The sequence below is a fragment of the Anopheles marshallii genome, chromosome 3 (genome assembly GCF_943734725.1).
Source record: "Anopheles marshallii chromosome 3, idAnoMarsDA_429_01, whole genome shotgun sequence".
Classification (NCBI taxonomy): domain Eukaryota; kingdom Metazoa; phylum Arthropoda; class Insecta; order Diptera; family Culicidae; genus Anopheles; species Anopheles marshallii.
In genome coordinates, this window is record NC_071327.1 from 6,774,255 (window position 1) to 6,798,716 (window position 24,462).

Below are 24,462 nucleotides of genomic sequence, written 5' to 3' on the forward strand. Positions count from 1 at the left end.
TCATCTGCAACACACAATTCTCACGATTGCACAAAGCAATCACTCCACCTTCAAACGGGTGATTGCCGTATCGATCGCCATCAGGAAGTTATAATTACGGCTGCAGATTTTCACTGCAAAAAGGGCAAACAAATAAATTTGAACAACCGTTTTGAAACGATACACTATTATGGCACTTTTGTTTCGGAATTTTCCATACCGGTAAGAGCATCTCTGACCAGCGAGTTTGCACGGTTTTATGCCAGAATAATTGCACACAGCAATGGGAGCCTTTACACGGTTTATCAGGCGTAATTTATTTACAAGGAAGCACGACAATTTGCTTCACGATTGCAATGAGGTGTTTATTAGTCAAACATTTATGGTATATTTTGAGAAATTTCCAGAACACTAACTTGCTCCTCCTCACGCAATAAAATTTCTTTGCGTTTTACATCATTTCTCAATGTCATTTTAATCAAATTCTCTGCTTTTTCTTCCAACAACTGCACACTAAAGTATCATAACACAACCCCGTGTACAGCACTTGTGCAAACAAAAGCTGTTTTGAAATTATGACCACCTTAAGGCACCAAACGGAACCGAACGCCCGGTGTGCGTTCCTCTAGATCAGAACGTGTCAGAATCCCCCCTCCCAATTGGGGCCGTACCATGCGTGTGATGCGGGCGTATATAAACAAATTCTTTCTCACAGCTTCTCACCATTATTCGGCCGCATCGTGACACGACCGGGTATCATCATCATCATCATCATCATCATTACTATTCATATACAAAACCCGTCTTTCCCACCCATCATCAGCAGACCATGCGGTGGTGCTAGCCAAACTGAACCTTTTGCTACTTTTAATCCCCCACCAAACGCGCCGTGTGTGTGCAACATCCAAATAGGATTAGCGAAATTCGTACGCGACATACACAGTCACTGCGCGCAGACAGCAGTGGAAGCAGTTGCACGCTCAGTCGGTTCGATCGAAAGTGAGTGGGAATTAGAACTTCACTTCGGTTGGCGAGAAACTACTGCCATTACGGTTGAGATCCACCGGTGCCGGATACTGCTGGGTTTCCATTTCAGTACCCTTTCGGACGTTCGATCTTAAGGATCACATCAGCTAAGTAGTTTCACGAGATCTTTCCTTTCGGCAGTGTTGCCAGCCAGAATGAGTGGCGTCGTCTGAAGTGAGTATTCGGCTCCGCCCGGAACGTTTTCATCGCAGGGGTAGCCATCCTTCACGCATTTCATTTAATCCAGCTCCGGACGAAGACGGAGACCAAACCCCCCATTCGATCCCCACCCTAGCCTAACCCAACACCCAATGTAAGACACAGTTCGATCGTCAGTTTGTTATTGTGCAAGAAACCCGACATCATCATCATCTCAACGGTCCCAAATGCAGCAAGTTGTTAATTTTCAGTACGATTCCCACAAAATCGATCGGCCAACCAAGGCGTGTGTTTGCGATGTGATGCAGAAATAGCAGTGCGAAGGCAATCCGACTGGATGGACGTGGAATTGTAATGAAAGTGCCAGTGAAACACGTCAAATTACTGCTCAAAGTAGGACGAACCAGCGCGCGGTGAATTTAGTGTACAGAGTGGCTCCAAACCCGAAACCCAATTGCTTCGGCTAAGGTGCGCACGCACAGTGCCATCCAACAGCAAACCACATTCCGATGAAACCGTTGACAATCTGGACGATCGATAATCGATTGAAGGTATTGCGCTTCGGTCGGCAGTGTTAAGTGACGGCTGCAACCGTAATCAAGTGTCCGCAGGTCGCAAAATGTGCCATAACCATCCGCGCAATCGGTCCCAGTGTTTTCGCCTTGTTCTCCTCTTGATCTTCATACGGGACATTGTGAGGGCGCACGAGTTCTCGATAGGACCCTGCCAGTTCCAATATCTGGAACCGTGCACATCCAAAACGATCGCGTTTTACATCTTCTCCAGCGAGCACCCGAAAGATGGCCCCATACTGCTGGACTCCATAGATCCGCACGTGCCGGAGCACATTGCGCTCAACCAAACCAACAAGCTGATCGTACACGGATATGGCGGTAGTATCGATTTCAACGCTACCAAAATGATCCGCAAAGGTAAGCGGACGGATGGATGGGACGGATGTACCGCAACAAAACCCATCAAATATCAATACCCTACGATGTCTTTCGATTTCCTTGTATCTGACAGCGTACTTGCGGAAACCGAACACGAACGTCTTCATCGTCGATTGGGGAAAACTGTCCCGGCTTCCGTGCTATCCGACCGCCGCCTTCAACACCAAGCAGGCGGGCGAATGTACGGCTACGTTCCTGATAGGGTTGCAGGCGAACCATCCGGAATTTAGCACCCGCGATCTGCACGCCATCGGTTTCAGTCTCGGTGCGCACGTGCTGAGCTTCACCAGCAATGCGCTGGAGAAATCGATTGGCGTCAAGTTCCGCCGTATCACAGGTACGTAGCACTACGGCTCACGGTACGCTCCAGATGGACGCCGAGCTCATATGTTTTGCACACGCACACCAAACGGTTCCAAGTGCAGGCACGGTTTTTTAACCCGTGAGTAGTGGTTCGCATTGACCGAGTGACAGTTTGGCATAATTTTGTATTTCTCTACCGTACCCGTACCGAACGCTGGTACGCTTAGTGCCGCACATTGGATAATGCGTATTTTTATCCTCATCGCGTTCATTGCGCATGGAAAATCGGAACGTTAGAGCAACGGTTCGAAAAAAAGCTCCTAAACATCTTAAACAGTGCGGTTAGCAAACTCGTTTCATCGCAAACTTCCGAATGGGCTACGAGGTCCGATCGCGTTCTATCAAGACGAAAGTGAGATCAAAATCAGCAAGTGAGTGGTAATAAATTTGCGAAAATATTACACTCATATACATCCACACTTGATCCACTGCTGAGCAACTCGCTCGTATGAAAAAGCTTACCATGCGCTTACTAATTTCGTTCATAAAATGTGAGTTCTTGTAACATTAAAACAGCAGTTCGGCGTCTGGGCAGCAATCTTTCGTAATTGCTGGACTCCTTAACGGTTGATCGGTCACCAGATGCTTGTATGAAGCTGCTCGGTTTTACGGTGCATTATACACCTGAACTGAACTGACCTAGCTGCTGGTGCAATGATCCTTTCAGCTCGATAAACCAGAAAACAATGATCGTACGCCGCTCATCTGCGACTCGATCAAGACAGTAATAGGTTGTATCTGAATTTTAAAGATTATCACATTTATCTGTTAATGAGCTGCTTAAATTAACAGCAAAGGGTTGCGTTTGTTACGCTCTTTGTCAGTACTTGCCAGAAAAGCATTTAAATATATCGTGGAAATTGAGTTTCATGATGTTATTTCTTAAAAGTTCTTTAAGCTTCGAATTAATATTTTGTACATTTGTGTTCAAGAGCAAACTTTCAAGTAATCTAAACACCCTAATTACGTAAGTAATTTTGATTTATGTATTTTACGTGCTTGTTTTGTTGAATTGAATCTCGCATGTTTCAACTTATAGGTATTAAGGAAACATTATTTAATTCACCATATAAAGTAGATAAAGATTCAATGAAGTCATAGGCAAGTCAAGATCCTGTCGCAAGGATTTGCAAGCAATCTTTATTAAGGACTAATAATAGTACAACAAAAATTAAGGTTACTTAAGATTTTGTAGAAATATTTATAGTAATAATACTCAAGTAATTTCCAGCTTAACCGCTCATTTAAGTCACTACAGTAACTCAAGAGATCTTGCCACGATAAAATGCAACATATTACCAATTGAAAGTAAAATATTTCTTACTTATTTAAAACTTTTTTTTTACCTGACTGTGATTAATTAACACCCTTTCTTGACACTATTTCCATCCGCTCGAATATGTTCTGTCCACGCGAACCGATCTTCTGTTGAAAGTGAGAACCATGTCGGGTTTTGCATATTTCTCATCGGTACGATATTTGCCACGTGCAAACAACCAACCTGACCCACCGTAGAAGAGAGTGAGATAGGGTCACACATTAATTACGAACCTACAAACATGGATCAGCGATCGGTAAAAGCTGTGCGTGGCAGCGAAACCTGTTCACCGTGTTTCTCTCTATGTGTAAATGCTAATTAACCATTGAATTGAAGTCAAATTGACCGTCAATTGTGTATCCTTAAAGGTATCAGAAAAAAAACTCATAAAAAAACGCTTGTGTGCTTTATTGCATAACATCACATTGTTTGGAAGATTCGAAAAGTCTTCATCTTCAAATGGATGCGCATTTGCTCTGGCCGTGCAGCTGTGTAGTACACAGCATTTCCGTACCTTCATCTCGGCACGAACGACTAATGTCAATGTCATCGACGCCCGGCATAATGTGCCATGCGGTGCCATGTACGTTTTTAATTTTCTACAATTGCCTCCAGCAGTTTATGTCAAGTTCAACGAACAAACCGTTTTGAGTAGATAAAAAAAGAAAGCCCTACTTGTATGACCATCGTTGTGTGCGTTTTGTTTTTGCTGCGTTCAATGCTGCGACGCAATGCTTCCTCAAACCGTGGTACGAGGTCACGTCCCAACGAGATGCTCTCGTTGGGTATGACATATGCCACGCACTAAATTTCAAAGTCTCACATCCATCGCACTCAACAGGTCTCGATCCAGCACTGCCTTTCTTTGCGACGGCCCGACCCCACTGGAAGCTGGACCAAAGCGACGCCGACTTTGTCGATGTGATCCACACCAATGCGGGCGTTTACGGGAAGATCGAAGCGTGCGGCCATGTCGATTTCTACATGAACGGAGGCCAAAATCAGCCGGGCTGCGAAAAAGATTCAAGTGAGTGCCGATCGATCACACCTCATGCGCCGCACGGTGTGGTAACGATGGAACTAATTTCGTGAAACCATGCCCCGATGTTTGTACCGCCACCCTTCAAACAATCATGATCCTTTCGACAGATCAACCGCTCTGCAGCCACAAAATGTCGGCCGCCTACTTTGCGGAATCGATCAACAGCAAGCACGGGTTCTGGGCGACACGCTGCACCAGTTACTTTGCGTACTTTTTCGGCTTCTGTAAGTATCGTGTCGAGCAGCAGCAGCAGCAGCAACAAACGTCGCTGATTGCCGGTGAAGATAGCAGCCGGCAGGAAGAGCTTCATTCGACGCAACCTGACGTGGCCCTCGGCGAAAACAACAATGTGCACGATACCAATCGCATACTGATGGGCGAGTACTGTTCGAATACGTGAGTAGCGCATCAATCCGAACCGTCCAAGGGCCGGAGTACCTGAGAGTATTTGTCCGGTTCCACGAGCTTTTGGAAACAGTCAGTGGGTCAACACTTCCTGGTCCTACCGAAAATCCAACATTTCGGGCATATCGACGCCAGTGACCTACTGTACCGTTTGCTAACAATCAATTTCTCGTATCGTTTTGTCTCGTTCTCTTTCACAGCGTTGAGGGAGTATACTTTGTACCAACGAACCCAAAGTCTCCGTTTGCGATGGGCTTCTAAAGGTGGATCCGCTTGGACGATGGACGTCGAAACCCCAACTGCAGGTTGCTTATTCTTGATGCATCTAACTTCATGTCGGCCCAAGATCTTTGACACTTCACGGTGGCATAACATCCGCCACTTCCACTTCTCTACCAGGACTACCTAAGTGTGCAAACTTGCCACATTAGAACACATTAGTGCCACACGGAAACCGGAAAGAGAACGGCATAGAATTCATTTACTTGCCTTCGGCGTACAGTAAGCAATCAGTACAGAAGATCTCAATGCATGGAGACGGTGGAAGATCTCACCTTGCTTCACTACTGCCGGTCGATCGACATCATTTAAAAAGCGAAACACACACACACTCGCACAAACTCGCATGAAGGTGGGAGGACACCAAGCACCATGAAAAAAAGGCTTGGCAATAAAGAGAATTAGAGGGCAACGACGCACCAAGCCGTCTCATTACTGAAGATCACCGCAGGTGCGCAATCGTGCAAAGTGTTGCGAGCAGCGAATTAAAAAAGAGTCACAAAAAGAAATACATAACACACTGCCATTATTGGTGATTTATCGGGATCAGCTCCTACGGGGCCGTACTGCTTGCGGCTTATGACTTCTTCGTGGCAGTTGCCTCACGCGTGATGCACGCGCGCACGGTGGTAATTTGTTGGGTAGTGATTTGATCGGTGGGTTAAGCGCACTGCCATCTATATTTCCCGAACGACCTTCAGCGATGCGGCGTGTGCGGAGTCTTCTGGACATGTGAACTGTTGGTCGCTGGAAAGGAAAATGGGTGATGATCATTTACACAGAAACAAAATCTCGGTAAAAAAATGCCATTTAGAAAGTATTAGGAGAGCAGCGAGTAATAGATCGTAATACATTAGCGGCAGATTGGATCTGTAATTTGGAGCCCAGTGTATAAATGATTAGTTAAGCAAACGCCAACTTCAATAACTACAATGTAACGCTTTGTAACATACAACCTCAACTATGCGTGCTGAGTGCGCAGTGAAGAATTTATTTAATAAACAAACAAACAAAAAACATCTAACCTTTACACAATTTCACAATTATTGCAAGAGTGTCAAAGAGTTTTATTATGCTTTTAAACGAACCATTTCGTCTGATTTGCATATGTGCACCGATGCGATGTTGCATTACTATTGTGCATTCGCGTTTACAGCTTTTTTAACCGGTTTGTTTTTAATGTTTGCAACGCTTTCGTGCCTCCCCAAAGTCAAGGGTGTCGAACACACATGAAGCTGTGGGTGTAGAATTCATATGATATTTTTTTCTATTCTCAAGTTCTATGGCTATGCAATGTTTTATTTTAAGCTTAATAACTGCTTTCATAGTATCAACACTTTATACATTTTTCATAATTGTCGTGGACATATAATTCTGGACTCTACCGGTGCGGTTACGGTTCAACAAGAAAATGCGATAGAAAACGATAGGTGGAATGTGTAAGTTTGTTTTGTTTAGTTATGCCCGGGTTTGCCACCCCTGTCCTAAACCACCCCTTTAAACGTATGTCACCAACACCGCCACAAAACGCTCCAAGCAGTGATAAACAAAACAAAGCTCAGTAATGCGACGGAGCCTACGGCAAGCGCAAATCAATTGAAGCCGGGTGTTGTAGTACGTAAACGTGTCCCATCAACTTCTTCTAAACTGCGGTTCCATTTCATGTATGTGTTCTAATAAACGTTCGCTTCAGTTTTAGTTACAAGCACGTTTTCACAGTGTTTCCATAGAAACGATACGCAACGCTTGCTATCACTTCCTTCTTTCACCGTGTGACTGCCAAAACAATGCGAAAAGCAGGTGTAGCAAAAGCGGAAAAGAAGAACCGACTTTCCTCTTAGTAGTCGAACGGAACCAACTTTCACTCGACCCTCCCGTCCCGTGGGTGCACCCAAACAGCCAGTCAGAGACGAACCGTCCGAACGGATCGATCATTTTTTGGACAGTTTTCCGTGTTGTCATCGGTCAGTTACCGTCTGTGAGTGAAAATCGATATCACGCACCAAACGCACAACTTCGGAAGAATTGCTAACGAAACCTAGTGAAACCGTGGTCGATTCAGTGCCTCCGAGGGAATGTGCCGCACCTGGCACACGTCGGTTGCGCCAAAAGCAAAAAGGGAACAGAGAAAAAAAAGGGCCAAAGGAGGGAAATCACACGCGCAAAACACTTTCGCGTCACCACCATGTTGCGCGGGAACGCGTAAAGAATATTTAACGCACTCCGGTTCGTGAGTGGCGACGGTGCGGTGCAGCAGAATCGGTGAAATCGGTTACGGGTTTTGGGGCCCACCCACCATTAATCCATTAGTTTCTTAGTTTCATCCGTGCGGTAAAGGTTTGCGGATGCGTTTGCTAATTGTACGGTCCGTCCGGGTTTGGAGTTTCGTGTGAGTACAATTGCGCAAAAGAAAAAAAAAACCTCAACACTGTCCCCACATCTATTGCCCAGAAGAATGGGTGTGAGAATGTGTCTAATGGTATGTCTAACCATTTCCGGTGCAAAGCCATCGTTCATGTTTTAATGACCGCTAAAATGCGACAACTTTAAGTACCACAAGAAGAGTCCGTGTGTCTGTGTTGGAGTGCGAAATTTAAGCGATAGTGTGTTTATTGCGATTGATAAGCGGTGTTCAGTGCGTTCACGTCGGTGTGTGTAGTGGTGCTTATCACACCATAAAACGTCGCGGAAGCAGATCGTTTCACATATTGGTGATGAGAGCAGCATAAAGATGGCAGGCGTGAATTACGTTCGTTCCCCAGCGCTGTGTAACCTGCTGGCAGTTATGTTACTTGGTGAGGACCGGTTTATCAAATGAAGGGAACCCATGACAATGACTAGTAACAACACGACCCCCCTCATTCAGGGTTATAAACACACGAACAGTTCAGGTTCAGTATCAAGTATTCTTATCTTGTTAAGAGCTGATCGACTATTTGCATTATCTCGAGAGTGATTGAGTACACTTCCCTTATCTATTGCTTGATTTTAAAATTATCAAACAGAAAGACCAGACCAGATTGACAAGTCACGGTTGGGTTTGTAAACAAACCACTTAAGAAACGAACTACACACCATAAACGTCAAGCGAAATTACTATTTTTAAATGTCATATTCAAGAGTGTGTTACTGTAAACATTTATTGTTCCAAAAATCAGTTTAATGTCGAATTAATCAGTCTTAATTCGTGGACTTTCGCATCTTTTTTAACAGCCTTACTGTTCCTGCCGAACTGCCAACCGGTGCCGGTTTCCGTAAAAAAAGGTCGAAGTAGCTTCAACATCGGCAACTGCGTATGGATCGTTGACCGTCCCTGTCCGGATAGTGATATTCGGTTCTATCTGTTCACCCGATCAAACCCCGATGATCGACAGTATATCCACATCGATGAGACGTGGGATCAGTCCAATCTTAGTACGTCCTACTTCAATCCATCCCATCCGGTGAAAGTCATCATTCATGGTTACAATGCTGACATGTTTCTGACACCGCTAATAAACATGAAAGGAGGTACAGATTCCATGTCTTTATTTTTTCGGGGATTTTATTAACATGAGCGTTATTTCCGTTCCTTCCAGAGTACCTTTCGCGTGCGAATTATAATCTGTTCTACGTTGATTGGAGCGATCTTGCCCATGGGCCGTGTTATCCATCGGCCGTACACAACACGCGCCATGTTGGCAAATGCATTGGTCAACTGGTGCAGCGGATCATCGACGCTGGAACGGATAATATTCATCTCGTTGGGTTTTCGCTAGGCGCACAGGTGACGAACTACGTGTCCACAACGGTGAGACCCTTCCGATTGAAGCGCATCACCGGGCTGGATCCCGCAATGCCACTTTTCATTACGGCAGCGGCAGACGATAAGCTGGATCCTACCGATGCGGAGTTTGTAGATGTGATCCACACGAATGCGTTGGTGCAGGGAAAGATCGAACGGTGCGGACATGCGGATTTCTACGTGAATGGAGGAATACTACAGCCCGGTTGTTGGAGCTCCGGACAAAGTGAGTGCCCGTGACCATTATGGGGGTTTCTTCTCCGATTGCTTGTCGCTTAATGTGCAACCCCTTTCTTACAGACCCGATGGCTTGTAGTCATCACCGTGCACCGGACTACTTCGCCGAATCAATCCGCAGCCTAACTGGCTTTTGGGGCTGGAGTTGTCAAAGCTACGTGTACTATCTGCTTGGCTTTTGTCCACAGAATAACGTGCAAGTTGTCGCGGGCGAAGATTGCCCGGCCGGTACGGAGGGCATGTTTCTAATATCGACCAATCCGGCATCACCGTTTGCAATTGGTCGGTGGTCTGGTTTCAGCTTGCCGCAGAAGAAGGATTCCGTCCTGCACAAGCACGGTCTCAATCGGGATCCGTTCATCAGCGATATCGATCAGTGGGGAAAGCTGGACAGTTCGTTTAACAATGTGGACCACTTTCCAACACCGTACTCGCAGGATCCGAACCAAAATAACGACGAGTGGCCGTACTTCAATCACATCGGTACCAACGAAGTCACGAAGGAACACATAAGAACGATTCTTGAACAGGATAAATCTCGCTACAGTGGTGATCGTTTGCCGATGGCAACAAGCACACTAGCCACTACGATCGCTACGCTAGCGCCACCTAGCGACAACGATATTGACGATGCGTTCTACCTGCAGGATTTACGGCGACGGTTACAGCAGAAGGAAGCGAGCGTGATGCAACACTACACTATGCCGATGTTCAATTCGCACTAGTGCACTTCAAGGGGACATCGACGCCACCATGTCTATATCCGTCTGTGGGTGCATTCTTGCACCAACCCCATCCGATTATCGTACTCTCTCATGTTTTACCAGCAAAACAGTTCCCGTTGGAAACACGTCATCTTTATCTAATTAATGAGTCTCGTACGTTCAGTTCGTGGAGTGTATAGAAAGTGAACTATGTAGACGACAGGAACCGGTTCTTGAGGCGGTAAACAGGAAACACAATTAAGTGCGTCCCGCTACTTTCCGCCCACCCGAAAAACCCTGATTCCATTGTTGACTCTAGTCCAGAGACCTGCTCGTTTTTTTGTTGTTTTACATTATTTCTTACCCGATAACTCAAGTCTTTATGGAAAACGCGTTCAAGCGTACAGGGAAAATGGCTATTCAATCGCCTCTGTTCGGCTAGGTGACTGTGGTTCTAATCAGCCTACTTAGAACGATTAGACCACAATACTGGTAGTAAGTGTAAATAATAGCGAAAAAAACAACTAGTCATCAAAAGCAAACGGCTCGGACCCGGGAATATTTGGGACGTATTGTGGTAGGGTAACACGTTTATCTAAGACACTGTGCCTCACAAACCGTCATGGACGGTGACAGGGGAAGTACGTTCCGCTCCCGTGTGCCTCTTCGCGTAGTGCCTTATAAATTGTCCTTCCACGTTAACGATGGTTCTCAGTGTTTCGGTGGTGGTTTTGGTGGAAAAGTGCGTTACGGATGCCGGTCGATCATGAAGATCCGGAAGGCTTTGACGTTTGTTCTTCTGCTACAGGCAGGTTTGTAGCTCTTCGTAGAACATGGTAGTGCCATTTAGATTGTGCTTTTAATATACTTTAATATAATATTTAATTTAATATAATACACAGCTTAAAATATGATAGTTTTTTTAGTTATGAATGAGTCATGAAAAGTACAGTAGTATAAACTCTCCAAACGCCAGAGATCTTAGTAGTTGTTTGGAAGACTGCGTACGCTGTACAATTGCACACATTGAGGAGTTGTACGTAAGATATAATGCAATAAAAGGATACTTATGACTGCTAGTGCAAACGGAATCCGGAATTTGACATCCATTCCCATTACATTCTCACCATATCACTCTCACTTTGCATCGAAAGTTACTTAAACACCCTACCGGCCATTGTCACTGAGACACGTTCCGAAAATATGGTCAATACATCAAAGCAACCTCTCGTACTCGTTGTTTGCTTCGCACATGACCTTCGGCTTGGGTGACCAACAAGTGTTGTTGACACGGTTCAAACCTCGACAAATGATCCCAATTTTGTTAATCACACTCACCTTTTTTTTAACTTCAGCGATATGCTCCCCACACTCAGCTGATAATAATGCCGTCGGTATACTGACGTGATACAGTTTATTAGCAGCCACCGGTGTCGCTTTAAGCCTTGAAGCTGATGATCGGCATGATTGTGATCTCTGTGCGCGTCAATCACCATGAACTTTGCAGAACCGTACAAACAGTCGCGGACAAGGTGTATTTAGGTGTTTTTTTTTCTATGATTTCGTTGGGCTGTGGATTGCTTTAGATCCACATACCCCTTCTCTTCCGTGTGACGCTAATGAACGGTAATGTCCACACGTCTAATGGTGTCTTCCGATCGGTGGATGGATCGGTGGACGATACACTGACGATTACTGCGCTCAGTTCATGTGCACAATTCGCACCGTACGGCAGCATGTTCGAATACCTTATTCCGCTAATGTGTCAATATGTATTCCTTCAGGAGCTCTTCGAATGTTAGTGTGCGGTGTAATAAAAGCACGCTGCGTTCTTCCCCGTCTGTGCGCTGACGATTAGCTTGTGTGATCTCTTTTTCAGTAAACTGTGACATACAGCAGCTGAAAGCGGTCGATCCCAACTATGGCGTTACGTGGATGTTTATGCCGGACGACCAAGGCAATCCGATCATTGTTGATCTTACCGAACCGAACGATACGAGCACATCCACCGGAAGGAGGAACCAAATTCACGAAGATGTCGTGTTTTACTATTACCGGCAGTAAGTGCGCCAAGCGTTACACATACTCCCTCCGCCTCGGTATTGATCCTACACTTGACTCTTTACAGATCCACGATCAACTCTCCCAGCTCGTTTCGCTTCATCAATGACCCAGCGACACCGTTGGCACTGAATAACACCTATGATCCAACATTACCCACCAAGTTCGTCATACACGGATGGAAGAACTCGGTCGTTAGCCCTGTGTCGCAAAACATCAAGAATAGCTACCTCCAGCGGGAAGATCTTAATGTAATAGGTAACGTGCATATCCGGTTTTTTTGTCAAGACCGCCTTTTAATCTCTTCCCACATCACTTCCAGTGGTCGACTGGGGTCCTTTGGCATCGGACACACTGTACTTCCGGGCTGCTTCATCAACGCGGGACGTGGGAAGACACGTTGGTGGGTTGATCGATCGTATGGTAGTGGAGCGCGGCACAAATCTGAACGATGTTCACATCATTGGCCACAGTCTCGGGGCACACACGTCCGGTTTCACGGGTCAAGCGATACGGAGTGGAAGGGTTGCGCGCGTTACTGGGCTTGATCCAGCGCTGCCCGGATTTACCGATCAACAACCGGATAAATTGCTTGATCCGAGCGATGCACAGTTCGTCGACGTGATACACACGTGTGCCGGGATGCTTGGACATGATCGCAACCTTGGGCATGTGGATTTTTGGCCCAATGGAGGACGTGTCAATCAGCCAGGATGTGGTGGAATCGATGATTTCGTGGGCGCTTGCAGTCACGGACGATCCTACGAATTTTACGCCGAATCGGTCACACGACCGACAGCGTTCAAAGCATATCCATGTCGCAGTGCGGACGAGTTTCGTGAAGCCAAATGTCGGTCTGATTCAATTCCGATGGGTGACGCCACACCCAACACTGCTCGGGGTAACCATTTCCTCGAAACGAACGCTAAACCGGAATATGGGAAAGGAATTTAGTCCCCACTTTCCATGATACAGAACTCGAATTCTGAGTGTGCTTGATCGAAGACTGAACTCCTCCACTTCATTGTTGCTTCCCTATGCGTGGTCGGTTGGTTGGTTTGTGTACTGTTTATTTGTTTTACTTTATTATATTATTAAATATACTTTACTTTTTCAAAACAATGTTAACACATTACGAACGTCATGTTGGCAGTTAGTGGGTAATACAAAAGATAGACAAGGAGTCAAAGAGAGAGAAAGTGAAGTGACTGAACAATGGCAAGTTCTTTGGCGTCCCCTAGTCGATTACGTCAGTACGGGCAATGATCGCGTTATCTTCCACCTCCATAATGATGTCCTCCGGTCGGGGATGTGCAATGAACGCCAAGAATCCATCGACATCGTCCAACTCCTTGGAAGTGAACTTGGCAGCTAGTGCCATGCGTCCTGAGTAGGGTGGTGTCATAGTGAAGGTATTCGAAACCTTCTCTCCTGGAGCTATTTCCGGGTGCTAAAAGACAAATGTAAATTTTACCTAGCTGCTACTGTATCTCAAACGCAGGTATCTAAACCATTACCTTAAATAGTAGCGGCTTCCCAATGCCCGTTCCTTCGACATGGAACACACCCTTGCGCAATGGTATCGGCAGTGGGTTCTCGAGCGTAAACTGAACCTCTACAGGGGCCTGAGATACCGGCTTTCCAAGCAGCGTTATCTTTATATCTGGTTTACGTACACGGAAATCATCCTGCGCGTAAAACTCAAACTCCGTATCCAGTACCGTGGCCATACAGGAAATGTTGAATGCAGCCTGATCACGCAATTTGCGATAATACTCTTGGAACTCGACTACCATGCGTACAAACTCCTCGGTGCCGGGTTCGAGCGTAACAGAGAACGTGTCCACCTTTACACTATCCCGGTCCTTCCCCGTGTACAGTACGCTATCAACGTGCAGCGAACCCTCGACAACGTGTCGATTTTCGGATGATCGATTTTTGACGTGCAGAAACTGTGGAAAAAATCCTCAGTTACTCCAGTCCGAAGCAGACCCCCGGTTCCCAACCAAACTTACCACACTAAAAGGCTCGCCAATCTTGATATCATCTCGCAGCTCAAAGTTAAAATATACCTCGTTGAACTCCTCGTTCAGATAGTACCGACTGAAGTAGCTGTTGGCTTGCTTCAGCGCCTTCAGCATCGTGGCACGTTCCTCTTCCGATTTTTCCGCAAATTTGTAGCTGGCGGTTATATCCTCCCGCTCCCATCGGCCGACGGCTTTCGTGCTGATAAACAGTCCAATTCCAAGCACATCTTTCCGCAGCAACTTTAGCGGGTGGTGTGGTCCCGTATATCTCCAGAACACCTTGTCCGCATTTACTTCCGCGAAGAGGAAATTGTTGTCGTACGGTTTCAACACCTCACCCAACTTCACGGCCAGTACGGATGCCGGACCGCACCGGTACATTCCGTCGGAAGATTCTTGCGGAGTGGCATCGATCGCTTGCCATCCACCGTAGTCCCCGTCCGAGCTGATGCCCAGGTCGGGTCGCTGCATCCACACCTCGTTCCACACGTGATAGTTCCAGATCGAGTCGGCATTCATTTCTTCCATAATTTTACCGGCCTTGTCTACGAAGTAATCCACCGTCAGTGAGGCTTGTGTGTCGTGCGCTGAAGAGTAGTTCGTTACCACCCGGGACGGTATTCCAATTGCTCGAGCAACTATCAAGATTAAAACAAATTAATATTGCTGTTTTTTTTTTATATAAGCTTGCATCTCGCCTCAATCTTACTCGTCGATACAACGCCGGCAAACACCCAGCACTGGGCAAACTTGACCGGTTTCTGCTTCTTGTAGAACTGTTGCATAATCTCCACCGAACCAACCCACTTCGTGGGGGGCGTTCCTCCCGAGTAGTCTGTACTCCAATTTCCCAGCAGTGCTCCATCGTCGTCCGGTGAGTTGACGGCTGCCGAAATGGCACGACACACTCGCACCGGATCGCCACGGTGTGTAGCACTAACCTTGCCGATTTTTGTGATCAACAACAGCGAACAGTCCAGGATGTGTTTTTCAAACTGGCCAAACTTCCACACCGAAGGACGCAATCGGTTGTACGATCCTCGGTAGATGAGAGTCGTGTCGCTCATCACGTACTCGTGCCGGTGTGCTTTCTCTGCAGGCAAAATAAAACATTATGATGCATGTGCATACACCGATCAGATACTCCCTCAGATAGTACACACCTTCCATGTACACCAGATCATCAGGACACCAGGGATTAAAGAGGACGTAGAACGCCTGGGGCAGTGAATAACTTTTGCCGAACGGATCGCTAAGCAGCTTTGTATCGATATCCAACTTCCACTGGCCGATTGGAGCCGTTGCGGCCGGTTTAACCAAAATTTCCAGCAGATCTCCGTGGATTGCCTCGATTGCAGCACCCCACTCGTGTGGTTCACTCAGTTGCTCGGGAAATTGATTCACCGGAATACCGACCAATGTCGCATGGCCGTGCGTTGGCTGGTCCTCATCGGCCACGGTAAAAATCAAACTCAACGCGTCCCGGCTCCGATCGTACGGCCGATCGCATACCAAGCGCAAACGAAACGGTTGTCCACGGCGTACGACTAGCTTCGGTATCTTGCCACTATACTCGTCCCGGCTCATCAACTCATATCGCATGGTGTGGTGATCCTTGCCATTCTCGTCAGTGCAAAGATCGACGGATCTTACCGTCAGCACTTCAGCGGATGGAGAATCTGTAGGAAGAAGAGCAACCAAAATACAATAGCTTCGATCGTTCATCGGTGTGCGGTGCAGCCCTCAGGAAAGTCAATTCTTGCTGTAATAACTAACTTCAATTTAATAAATCAACCACTCCATCAATCAAGTAAAAAGCCACAAACCGTACGTGCCATTTGTCTCGGATCAAAATGGCTTCGGGCGTAAAATGCTTTTTCCATCGCGTTTGCCAGATGAGGTAACGCAGTGTGACGAGTGTTATGCATGCTTTTGCGATAATTGTAAAGCAATTCTATTTCAAGTGCGACCCCATCTTGGAGATGATTCACGTTGCGTCTTCTTTCTGCATCCGGTCAATCATACAAATGGAGTTCCCCGGGGTTCCTTGACTCACGTACATCACACCGGACGTTGGAGATATTCTGAGGAATTTATTCTTATTCAGTACAACAATACTGCATCGTTCTCCACAAGGTATTCAGCTAAATTTTATTGATCCATCACCATCGCCAATGGTCATCGTTCTATTAAAAGGTGATAAATGGGTCAATACCAAAGGGGCAATGCCAGTCTCGTTTGTGTTGTTAGATCACTTCACGTAATTCACGCCCAGCTGTGTGCGATCATCAAGCGAGAAGTGATTGGAGAAACTAAACACACCAAACCTGAAGTGTAAACTAACTTCCATCACCTATGCTTTACAGCTTCCAGCTTCCTTGGGCGCCATCTATCATCTTTCAATTAGCAATAAAACACTTCCAGCTTTGGGCCATTCTTTTCTAATCGCGCTTCGGAACCTGTCGAGTTCTCACGCCCGAGATTGGCAAACGTTTTGTTCAACCCCATTGTTTATTTATCGATCGATTTACCCATCGTTCGAGATTATACATCAGCGATCGGCACAATCATTTACCGGAATCCCGCCAATACCACCGTGCTCCATCCAAGCGCGTTGGAAATCAAGTTGACGACATGTTCCACTCCATCCACATCATCCACCTTCGTACACGAGTTTTATGAATGAATCAAACCGAGAACGAGGGAGAAGAACCTTCACTTTCTACCCGTAGCAATCAATCTGCCGCTGGCGACAGACGCGTCGGGAGGTGATGATTGCGGATCTTCGCCGAGCTGGGCGATGTGGGCGACGGAACGCATCGTCGGGGAGAGGGCGAGCGGGGGAGCAAGCAGCAAACAAACAGCAAAGCAAATCTCAAGTAGCGCGTTACGGTCGTGCCACGAGCATGCCTTGTTCGGCATCATTAGCATACAATAAAATTCACGGACGCAAACGTTTGCTCGTGCCGCACGTCTCGTGTAGTAAAAAAAACATTCCACTGCAAGTAGCGGTAAAGCCGGTGAAGTTAAGCGAAGTTGCGCTTGCGTATGATCAATGCATCCATATTATTACTACGGTAGAAAATAGCTTTTTATTTGAAAGATCGAAAGTTACCACGACTGAACAGTTGAATAATATATAAAAATTGTTTAATAATCTTATCGTTAGCCTCTGTACGGGCTATTTCTATTCATTAGGCATGGAATTCAACTCATTAGGGATGGAATGCAAGACTCACGATACCGTAATTGTACCGATCCCCATTTTTATAGCATTCGTAGGTAGACAAACTGTCTTATGATGCAACGATTCTAAGTGCCTAAAGGTACACTCATTTAATCTTACGGATAAGATATTCAAAGGGTCGAATTAAGAGCACCCTGTAGCAGGCTTAGTTGACACACATACGCTGTTTGATAGTTCCGGGATATTAAATTGTACTCGACTGCAGATCCCGCGTACTACCTTCCACACAATAATTTCGATCATTTTAGCATCAATTGAGTTCTCATTCTAACCTGACCCAACTCTCGTGCCCATAGCATGTATCAAACGTACCGACAACAATGCGGCATTTGTTTTTAGAACGCTTAATTTAAATCCTTGAGCGGTGCTCCGATTCGCGTTCGGGTGCACACTCCACAACGATCATTAAAAACCGATCGCGCCATCAACTGCCGCTCCCGCGCAATAATCGGTTCCGCCTCCTACATGGAACGGCCACACAACCGGCTGGTTCTCCTTTGGTTCTATCCGACTAGGGCAGCTAGCTTGCATTTGATGACATCCCCAAGACCCTCGGCAAACACTTCATTCGAAGTGACTATATTAAGGAAATGTCTGCCTAAACGATGACTTTTGGTCCGAGCGACGGTCACAATAGCTGCACAACAAACGCCTACAGCAGGGGTGTCCAAAAAAGCGTTCAATTCGCGCATTGCCTAGCAGCTTCTAGCTCGCTCTATGACCTTGCGCACCATCCTTCATCTCGCACACCCAGCAGGCGTTCAAATTTCGCACGCACTATTGGAACCGTTTAGCGCTGGCGAACAGTTTGCCAAACGTTCAGATAAACATTGTGTGCGTTGTGGGACTATTATGGATGTGCGGTGCATAATTCGCTTTCTTTGCTTTTCATACTGGTTTTGGCGAATCCACCAACCCGAAGGTCATTAAAAAGACGGTTTTGTTTTGCTTTTGATTTTTCTTGTTTTTTGCTAGACATCGAGTTCGAGGCAATCGGTTCTCTAGTATGAAATCATCGCAACGTTCGCAGACACTGCCATCGTTTACATTCACATCTGTTTGGATACTGCAGATTTTGTTTGTAAATTCGAGAATGCACACCTTCGGCGTCGGAATACAAATACTTCAGATTTACATATGCGGTGAGCTGTACACTCGGAATGACCATGTTCCGATGACATTGCTTCCGGCGTTGAATGCCTTCTGTTTATCATTGGCGTCATGCGTATTACTTAATCATACTACTTGCACTCCGGTTAAATAACACATTCTACCAACGAGTGGACAATCCAGGATAGGAATCAAGTTATTTTTAGCCTGCTGATCACTGTACGCGAGAATTTCGTACCGCGGCGTAGAGGGACGAAGGCGATCGATAATGATTTGTGTATTATCCTACACGATCCGACGCGAGATCACGTACGCGATGATCGGCACTTCGTTGGAAGATTAACGGTGCGTAAGTCATTTGCCCCTTTACGGGGTTTAAACTAACGAATAGCTTTGGAACGTGCCATTTAAAATGCACTTTGTTTTGCATCTCAATTATATGAGCAGTCGTTATTTACTACAATTCTCTCCTAAACTAGCTTATATTTCCTTATACAACTCTGATGAACTTTGTCGAACTTTCATGAACTGGATGAAATACTATGTCGTTTAACCACTTCCGCATACTTACACTCGGGAGAAGACCATATGATCGGACGACGGAAGCGCTTCCGGCGCCACGATGTTGGGAGGTATCTCTCCACATAATCGTACAAATAACTCATTCTACTCACTTCACTATCGACACTTTCACGGGTTAAAGATCACAATCACAGCCAGCACCTCAGAACACGACGCCCAACGCGACGGAATTGCACTCCGCACTCGTCGAATGGTTAAATTCATCTGCCAACCGTGTACCCGTACGCGTTATGCCGATCACCAGTTCGATCGGTTCCACGCAGCTTCCCCGAGGAGTCTCTCACACACCGCGATCCGCGATCGTGATGGTTTAGGAATTGTTTACCACGAGCGAACCACCTTCAAGCAATATCTTTGACGCGATCTCCAGTGCGAATGGCTCTCAAAACAAGGGTGGCATAGGGGGCGGGTGATCTATTCGGTAGGTGTATCAAAAACTCGCAACATAAGGAAGGGCGTAGCATAAGATCATTTGTCAAATCAGCATGAAGCGCGATGAATCATGTATGCGGATTTTAGAAAGAAGCGCGAGATCCGCAAACGATCATATGGAATTTGATGATGTCATTACTGCAAACGACACTTCTCATTGTCGATGTACGCCTCCGGCGGGGGGACGTTACGTCGTAAACTAAGACGTCATCAAAGTTATTTGCTATCTCATTGTTATAACGGTCGATAGGTCGGTCGAGCTCAATTTTATTTATGCTTTTCAGCTCTCTTTCCATGCCCACTAACTTCTATTCTCTATTTTAAATGACCTGCTGGGGCATGTCTGCCTTACATTAATTAACTAACGCTCACATACGGAACCGGTCGAACGGTGTAGGTAGTAATGGCGCCGTATGACGACACCGCCAGTCTGGGTTCGAATCTTTACTGGACTGAAGTAGAGATTGATGTCTTATCAAGGTGTGTGGGAGCTCTTCTAGACTCACAAGAGATGAAGTTTACTCCGCTAATTCCGGACAGCCCTTGTAGGTGCGTATACATAAACAATAGAACGATTCTCCGCTCTTCATTGCTCAGGTTATATTTACTATAAAACCTTCCCTTACTCTCTCAACATCATCATACATAATTCGTTACTATCTTTCCATATTTAATACATCGTTAAGGTATTTGTATCGTCAGATCTCCGTGTACGTTTTTCAGCTCGTTGGAAATAAAAGATGCAGACACAGTCATTTTTCCTCTGACCGTTAAATTTATAGGATAAATAAATTGTACTGTTTCACCGACCGGGATGAGATCGTACTGCAAAGACAAAAAAACAAAACCACATCCGCTGTATTTACTGTTCTTCGCCCACAGGAGGAAACCTCGCCCATCTTACCTTTTTCACAAACGGATCGGTAAAGCGCGATCCTTCCACTGTGAAGCGACCGCGGGTCAAAGGCACCGGAAGCGGATTCCGCAAATCCACCTGTATTGCGATCGGGCCCGCCACACTGTGCTCGATCAGCGTCAGCTCAATCGTTGGCGGTGCGAGTTGGAAATTTTGCATCTTAAAGTACGTCTTATCGCTACCGTCCACCCTTGCCGTACAGATCACTTTGATGTTCGTTTTGTTCGATACGGTTTTGTGGTATTCGTCAAACTCCAGCAGCACCAGGATCGTTTTCGACTCCAGCGGTTCCAGCTTGGCAGTAAACGGTGTCTTCTTCAGCATTTCCATGTGTCGCCCGGTGTAGTCGGAATCTTTCAGCACCAGATTGCCACTTACCTCGGCCGGACGATCGGCGCTGGTACTGGTAACGATCAACTCGAACTTGAAGGTCGTACCAATGGCCATCTCTTCGTCACACTTTATTTCCAGCTTTATCACTTCGTCCACGCCATTCCTTGTGCTCACCATGTGGTCGAGCAAGTGTTTCGAAAACCCGGCACTGGTAAAGCGCTGACAGTTGTACTGCATGGCCACTTTCATTACCTCGCGTTCTTCCTTCGATTTTTCCGGATACTTGTACTGTTCGGTAATGTCCACTCGATTGTTCGACCCGATCGCCTTCGTGCTCATGTCCCGCCCGATTTGGCTCGTGTTGACCTCGAGCGGTTTCGGCGAGTTCTGATCGTTGCCAATCGACCAATAGATGATGTCGGCGTTCACCTCCGAGAAGATAAACTCACCATCGTACGGTATGTGCACGAGGCCCTGCTTGATCGCAGCGACCGGACACGGGCCACACTTGTACATGCCGTCGGAAATATTCTGCGGAGTGGCATCAACCACCTGCCAACCGTCCAGGATGGGGTTTTGCAGATCTTTCCGCTTCATCCACACCTCATTCCAGACGTGATAGTTCCAGATCGAATCGACCGTCATGTCGCTGGCCGTATTATCCGTGTCATCCACGTAGTAGTCAATCGAAAGCGACGCATCGTGATCACCGGCAGAATCGAAGTTGGTGATCACTCGACTCGGTATGCCGATCGCGCGGCAAACACTCGATAACAGACCAGCGAACACCCAGCACTGACCGTATTTGACTGTTGCTGCCGTGCTGTAGAACTCCTGCAGTATCTTCACCGAACCGCTCCAGGAAGTTGGCGGTGTACCCTGGCTGTAGTTTCCGGTCCAATTTCCTTGCAATACACCGTACCCGCTCGCACTGCTTAGTGCACCGCTTAGTGCTCTGGTAACGAGCATCGGATTGCCGGATGAAGCTGCCTTCACTTTGCCAACCTCCGACAAGATGAACAGCGCACAGTCGAGCACGTCCGGCTCATACTGACCCAAGTACCAGCTGTGCATGCGAAAATCCTTGCTCGATGGTTTGCAAATCAGTGTACTATCGTTCAAGACGTACTCCTCCTTGCTAGCTTCATCTGCGAAGAAAAGGACAACGTTAGCTCCCAATTCAAATGGAGCTCGGACGGAATACCTTCCATGTACACCGGATCTGCTTTACACCAGGGATTGTACAGCACGTACATGTATTCCTTTATCGCTACTTCCATTTTCGCATCGGTCGTGTCCAGCCGGGTGTGAAATTGTATCGTCCACCGTGCTACCGGCGCATAGGATGGCGTTGTAACGCTCAGCGTCAACTCTACCCTACCTTTCGGCAAATCCTTACTTCCCACCAGCACGGCTCCCCAGTCGTCCATCGGCTCCCCATCTTCCGTCTTTGGCAGAGTATTGTCCGGATGCACCAACACGTACGTCTCGGTTCCGCTTCCAAAACAAGCCCTATCCGAAGCAAAGGGAAGCACCCTGAACACTAACACCATCGTGTCGACGGACGGATCAAACCTGCGGCTGCAAAGCAACCGCACGGTGAATGGTGCGCCCCGTCTTACGACCAGCTGTCGGGGTCGTTTGGTTGGACGCGATTTCGCCATCATTTCGTAAGAGCTCGTGTGGAAGGATTTCCCATTTTCATCAAAGCACAGATCGATCGTATCGATCTGCAGCACGTCCTTGATCGTACTGTTCGTCGGCGCTAACGAAGAAGGGCGAAAGAATCGAACGCACTCGAAAACCGTTATCACTTTCACCAAGATCACTACATCTGCTGAGCACATGCACAAGCTTACCTTTGCGTGGCGGCCATATTCTGTAGGCGTAAGGGTTTGACTTGGAACCCATTATTATGCACAATTATTCGAGGTAACAAACTGAACTTCAGCATGAATATCAGTACCTACTTAAATAGGTACGCCATTCGATCTGGTCAAATGTTCTGCGATCGTTACGAATCGTTGTTGATAATTGGTACAATATTGTTTTTGACTGTTTGTGCAATCGAGTCCCTTAATGGAGGCTAAAAATTTAACAACCATAACGACAATGTGCTTCCATGGGCAAATTCACGATTGTTTGAAACAGCCTATGACGGTTGACCATTAGTTTGAAAACAAATTATGGCATGGTTTAAATCTTGCTCAAACTATGCACACACGTGCTTCGTGATGACGAAAGTAAAGAAGTGCACGATAATATGGTAAAATTTTGGTTAAAATTAAAATGGATGTTAAAATGTTTATAAAACATGCTTCAAACACTTAGATGTTAAATGACACTTCCAACGAAGATTTTGTTATAACATTGAAACTCTACTAGCTTAAATATTGGTAGGCTCTCCTCCTTTATACCATTAACAAGGGTACTCACAACGAGCTTAAAATCGATTAGTAAGCACTCAATCAATTTGAATCATAAGGCATGAGAAGCGATAAAACATTCGATATATTGATTGATAAAAATTCCACAACTGAGTATTCTGCTGTTTTTAGTAGCTTGTGAACAGCCCAGTAGCTTGCACTACTCTTGTTTTTTATTTATTCATATACCCAGAGTTGACTCATTTCTAAGAAACATTCACAACGTTCTACAGTTCCAACTGTTCGGCCAGGTCGTTTGTTATCAACGACGTCATAATGGATGGTGGAGTTTTGTGAAAGTTTTCCACTACAAAGCACGTCCGATCGATAACCTTTGATCAATCGGTCAGCATTCGGTCGGTAGTGTTCTTCAATGTGCATCTGAACTTCGTACGAAGTTCCAGATTCGTATTCCAGATATTCGTACGATATTCCGATATTCCTCAAGGTCTAGACGGCAAAAAAAGTGCAGTGTAGTCGTAGTGGAGTTTAACTTTTCACCACTAGACAGTATTGGTAGTCTCTCAACATCATTTCTCACGGCTTTCCTGGCGGTAAAGCAATTTCGAAGAAATATTTTTCGTCTATAAAAATATCACAGTCGAAGTCATAGTTCGATTGAAATTTTTAATGAAACAATGTCCAAGAATCCCCCAAGCATTCACCAAATATTAACCGTACTGTGCTGGGTTGCTGTAGATCTGCCTGCAATATCTTTTCTAAATCACTCCATAATGTTGGTACTTCTCCAGTTTGTTTTGGATCACTAAAACACGAATTCCATTTGACGATCGCACTTACGATCACACAACAATCGTATAATGAATGGGACTCCTAGTCTAACTACCAACTGCATAGATCAACCTGCTCCATGCAAAATACATATCTTATCCCACCAAGTGTTGTCTCGATCGAGAAAGATCACTGTAATGTAGTTCGTGTGTTAACAGTTTGCTACATCTACTTCATCTCATCAAAGAATCTCGCGACAACTGGGAAACTAAGCGATGTACAATAGGTGACTAGGATTCTACCCATGATCGTAATCGCCAATGATCGTTCTACCAGATGATTTATTA

General features: G+C 46.1%; 5 protein-coding genes across 5 annotated transcripts; 3 read left to right on the forward strand and 2 right to left on the reverse strand.

The window, feature by feature from the left end:
• Positions 1-1,783: 1,783 nt before the first annotated feature.
• On the forward strand, positions 1,784-5,506 carry LOC128716304 (phospholipase A1-like). Its single transcript, XM_053811225.1, has 5 exons — positions 1,784-2,096; positions 2,191-2,454; positions 4,640-4,825; positions 4,948-5,236; positions 5,446-5,506. The coding sequence occupies exons 1-5, from the start codon at positions 1,784-1,786 to the stop codon at positions 5,504-5,506; spliced, it is 1,113 nt and encodes a 370-aa protein (XP_053667200.1).
• Positions 5,507-6,959: 1,453 nt separating this feature from the next.
• LOC128716309 (pancreatic triacylglycerol lipase-like) lies at positions 6,960-10,270 on the forward strand. Its single transcript, XM_053811228.1, has 4 exons — positions 6,960-6,963; positions 8,738-9,034; positions 9,103-9,534; positions 9,609-10,270. Exons 1-4 carry the CDS (start codon positions 6,960-6,962, stop codon positions 10,268-10,270), a joined length of 1,395 nt encoding a protein of 464 aa, XP_053667203.1.
• A 1,661-nt stretch (positions 10,271-11,931) lies between these two features.
• LOC128712072 (lipase member H-like) lies at positions 11,932-13,264 on the forward strand. The gene is made up of 4 exons (XM_053806967.1): positions 11,932-12,046; positions 12,129-12,309; positions 12,378-12,568; positions 12,633-13,264. Exons 1-4 carry the CDS (start codon positions 11,986-11,988, stop codon positions 13,262-13,264), a joined length of 1,065 nt encoding a protein of 354 aa, XP_053662942.1. The 5' UTR covers positions 11,932-11,985.
• Positions 13,265-13,547: 283 nt separating this feature from the next.
• On the reverse strand, positions 13,548-16,872 carry LOC128716314 (annulin). Its single transcript, XM_053811234.1, has 6 exons — positions 16,869-16,872; positions 15,501-16,016; positions 15,047-15,430; positions 14,326-14,975; positions 13,828-14,262; positions 13,548-13,760 (listed from the first exon to the last, which is right to left on the reverse strand). The coding sequence occupies exons 1-6, from the start codon at positions 16,870-16,872 to the stop codon at positions 13,548-13,550; spliced, it is 2,202 nt and encodes a 733-aa protein (XP_053667209.1).
• A 3,517-nt stretch (positions 16,873-20,389) lies between these two features.
• Positions 20,390-22,868, reverse strand: LOC128714551 (annulin-like). Its single transcript, XM_053809426.1, has 4 exons — positions 22,817-22,868; positions 22,162-22,722; positions 20,613-22,105; positions 20,390-20,533 (listed from the first exon to the last, which is right to left on the reverse strand). The coding sequence occupies exons 1-4, from the start codon at positions 22,866-22,868 to the stop codon at positions 20,390-20,392; spliced, it is 2,250 nt and encodes a 749-aa protein (XP_053665401.1).
• Positions 22,869-24,462: the final 1,594 nt, after the last annotated feature.

Coding starts and splice junctions, on each gene's coding strand:
- LOC128716304 (XM_053811225.1), top strand. CDS start 1,784: ATGTGCCATAACCATCCGCGCAATCGGTCCCAGTGTTTTCGCCTTGTT. Junction 2,097..2,190: donor TACCAAAATGATCCGCAAAG/GTAAGCGGACGG, acceptor TGTATCTGACAG/CGTACTTGCGGAAACCGAAC. Junction 4,826..4,947: donor GGGCTGCGAAAAAGATTCAA/GTGAGTGCCGAT, acceptor TCCTTTCGACAG/ATCAACCGCTCTGCAGCCAC.
- LOC128712072 (XM_053806967.1), top strand. CDS start 11,986: ATGTTCGAATACCTTATTCCGCTAATGTGTCAATATGTATTCCTTCAG. Junction 12,310..12,377: donor GTGTTTTACTATTACCGGCA/GTAAGTGCGCCA, acceptor GACTCTTTACAG/ATCCACGATCAACTCTCCCA. Junction 12,569..12,632: donor GGAAGATCTTAATGTAATAG/GTAACGTGCATA, acceptor CATCACTTCCAG/TGGTCGACTGGGGTCCTTTG.
- LOC128714551 (XM_053809426.1), bottom strand. CDS start 22,868: ATGGGTTCCAAGTCAAACCCTTACGCCTACAGAATATGGCCGCCACGC. Junction 22,723..22,816: donor AATATGGCCGCCACGCAAAG/GTAAGCTTGTGC, acceptor CTTCTTCGTTAG/CGCCGACGAACAGTACGATC. Junction 20,534..20,612: donor CCGATCCGTTTGTGAAAAAG/GTAAGATGGGCG, acceptor TTGTCTTTGCAG/TACGATCTCATCCCGGTCGG.
- LOC128716314 (XM_053811234.1), bottom strand. Junction 14,976..15,046: donor TGCCGGCGTTGTATCGACGA/GTAAGATTGAGG, acceptor TAATCTTGATAG/TTGCTCGAGCAATTGGAATA. Junction 13,761..13,827: donor GGAAGCCGCTACTATTTAAG/GTAATGGTTTAG, acceptor TTTGTCTTTTAG/CACCCGGAAATAGCTCCAGG.
- LOC128716309 (XM_053811228.1), top strand. Junction 9,035..9,102: donor GCTAATAAACATGAAAGGAG/GTACAGATTCCA, acceptor CGTTCCTTCCAG/AGTACCTTTCGCGTGCGAAT. Junction 9,535..9,608: donor TTGTTGGAGCTCCGGACAAA/GTGAGTGCCCGT, acceptor CCTTTCTTACAG/ACCCGATGGCTTGTAGTCAT.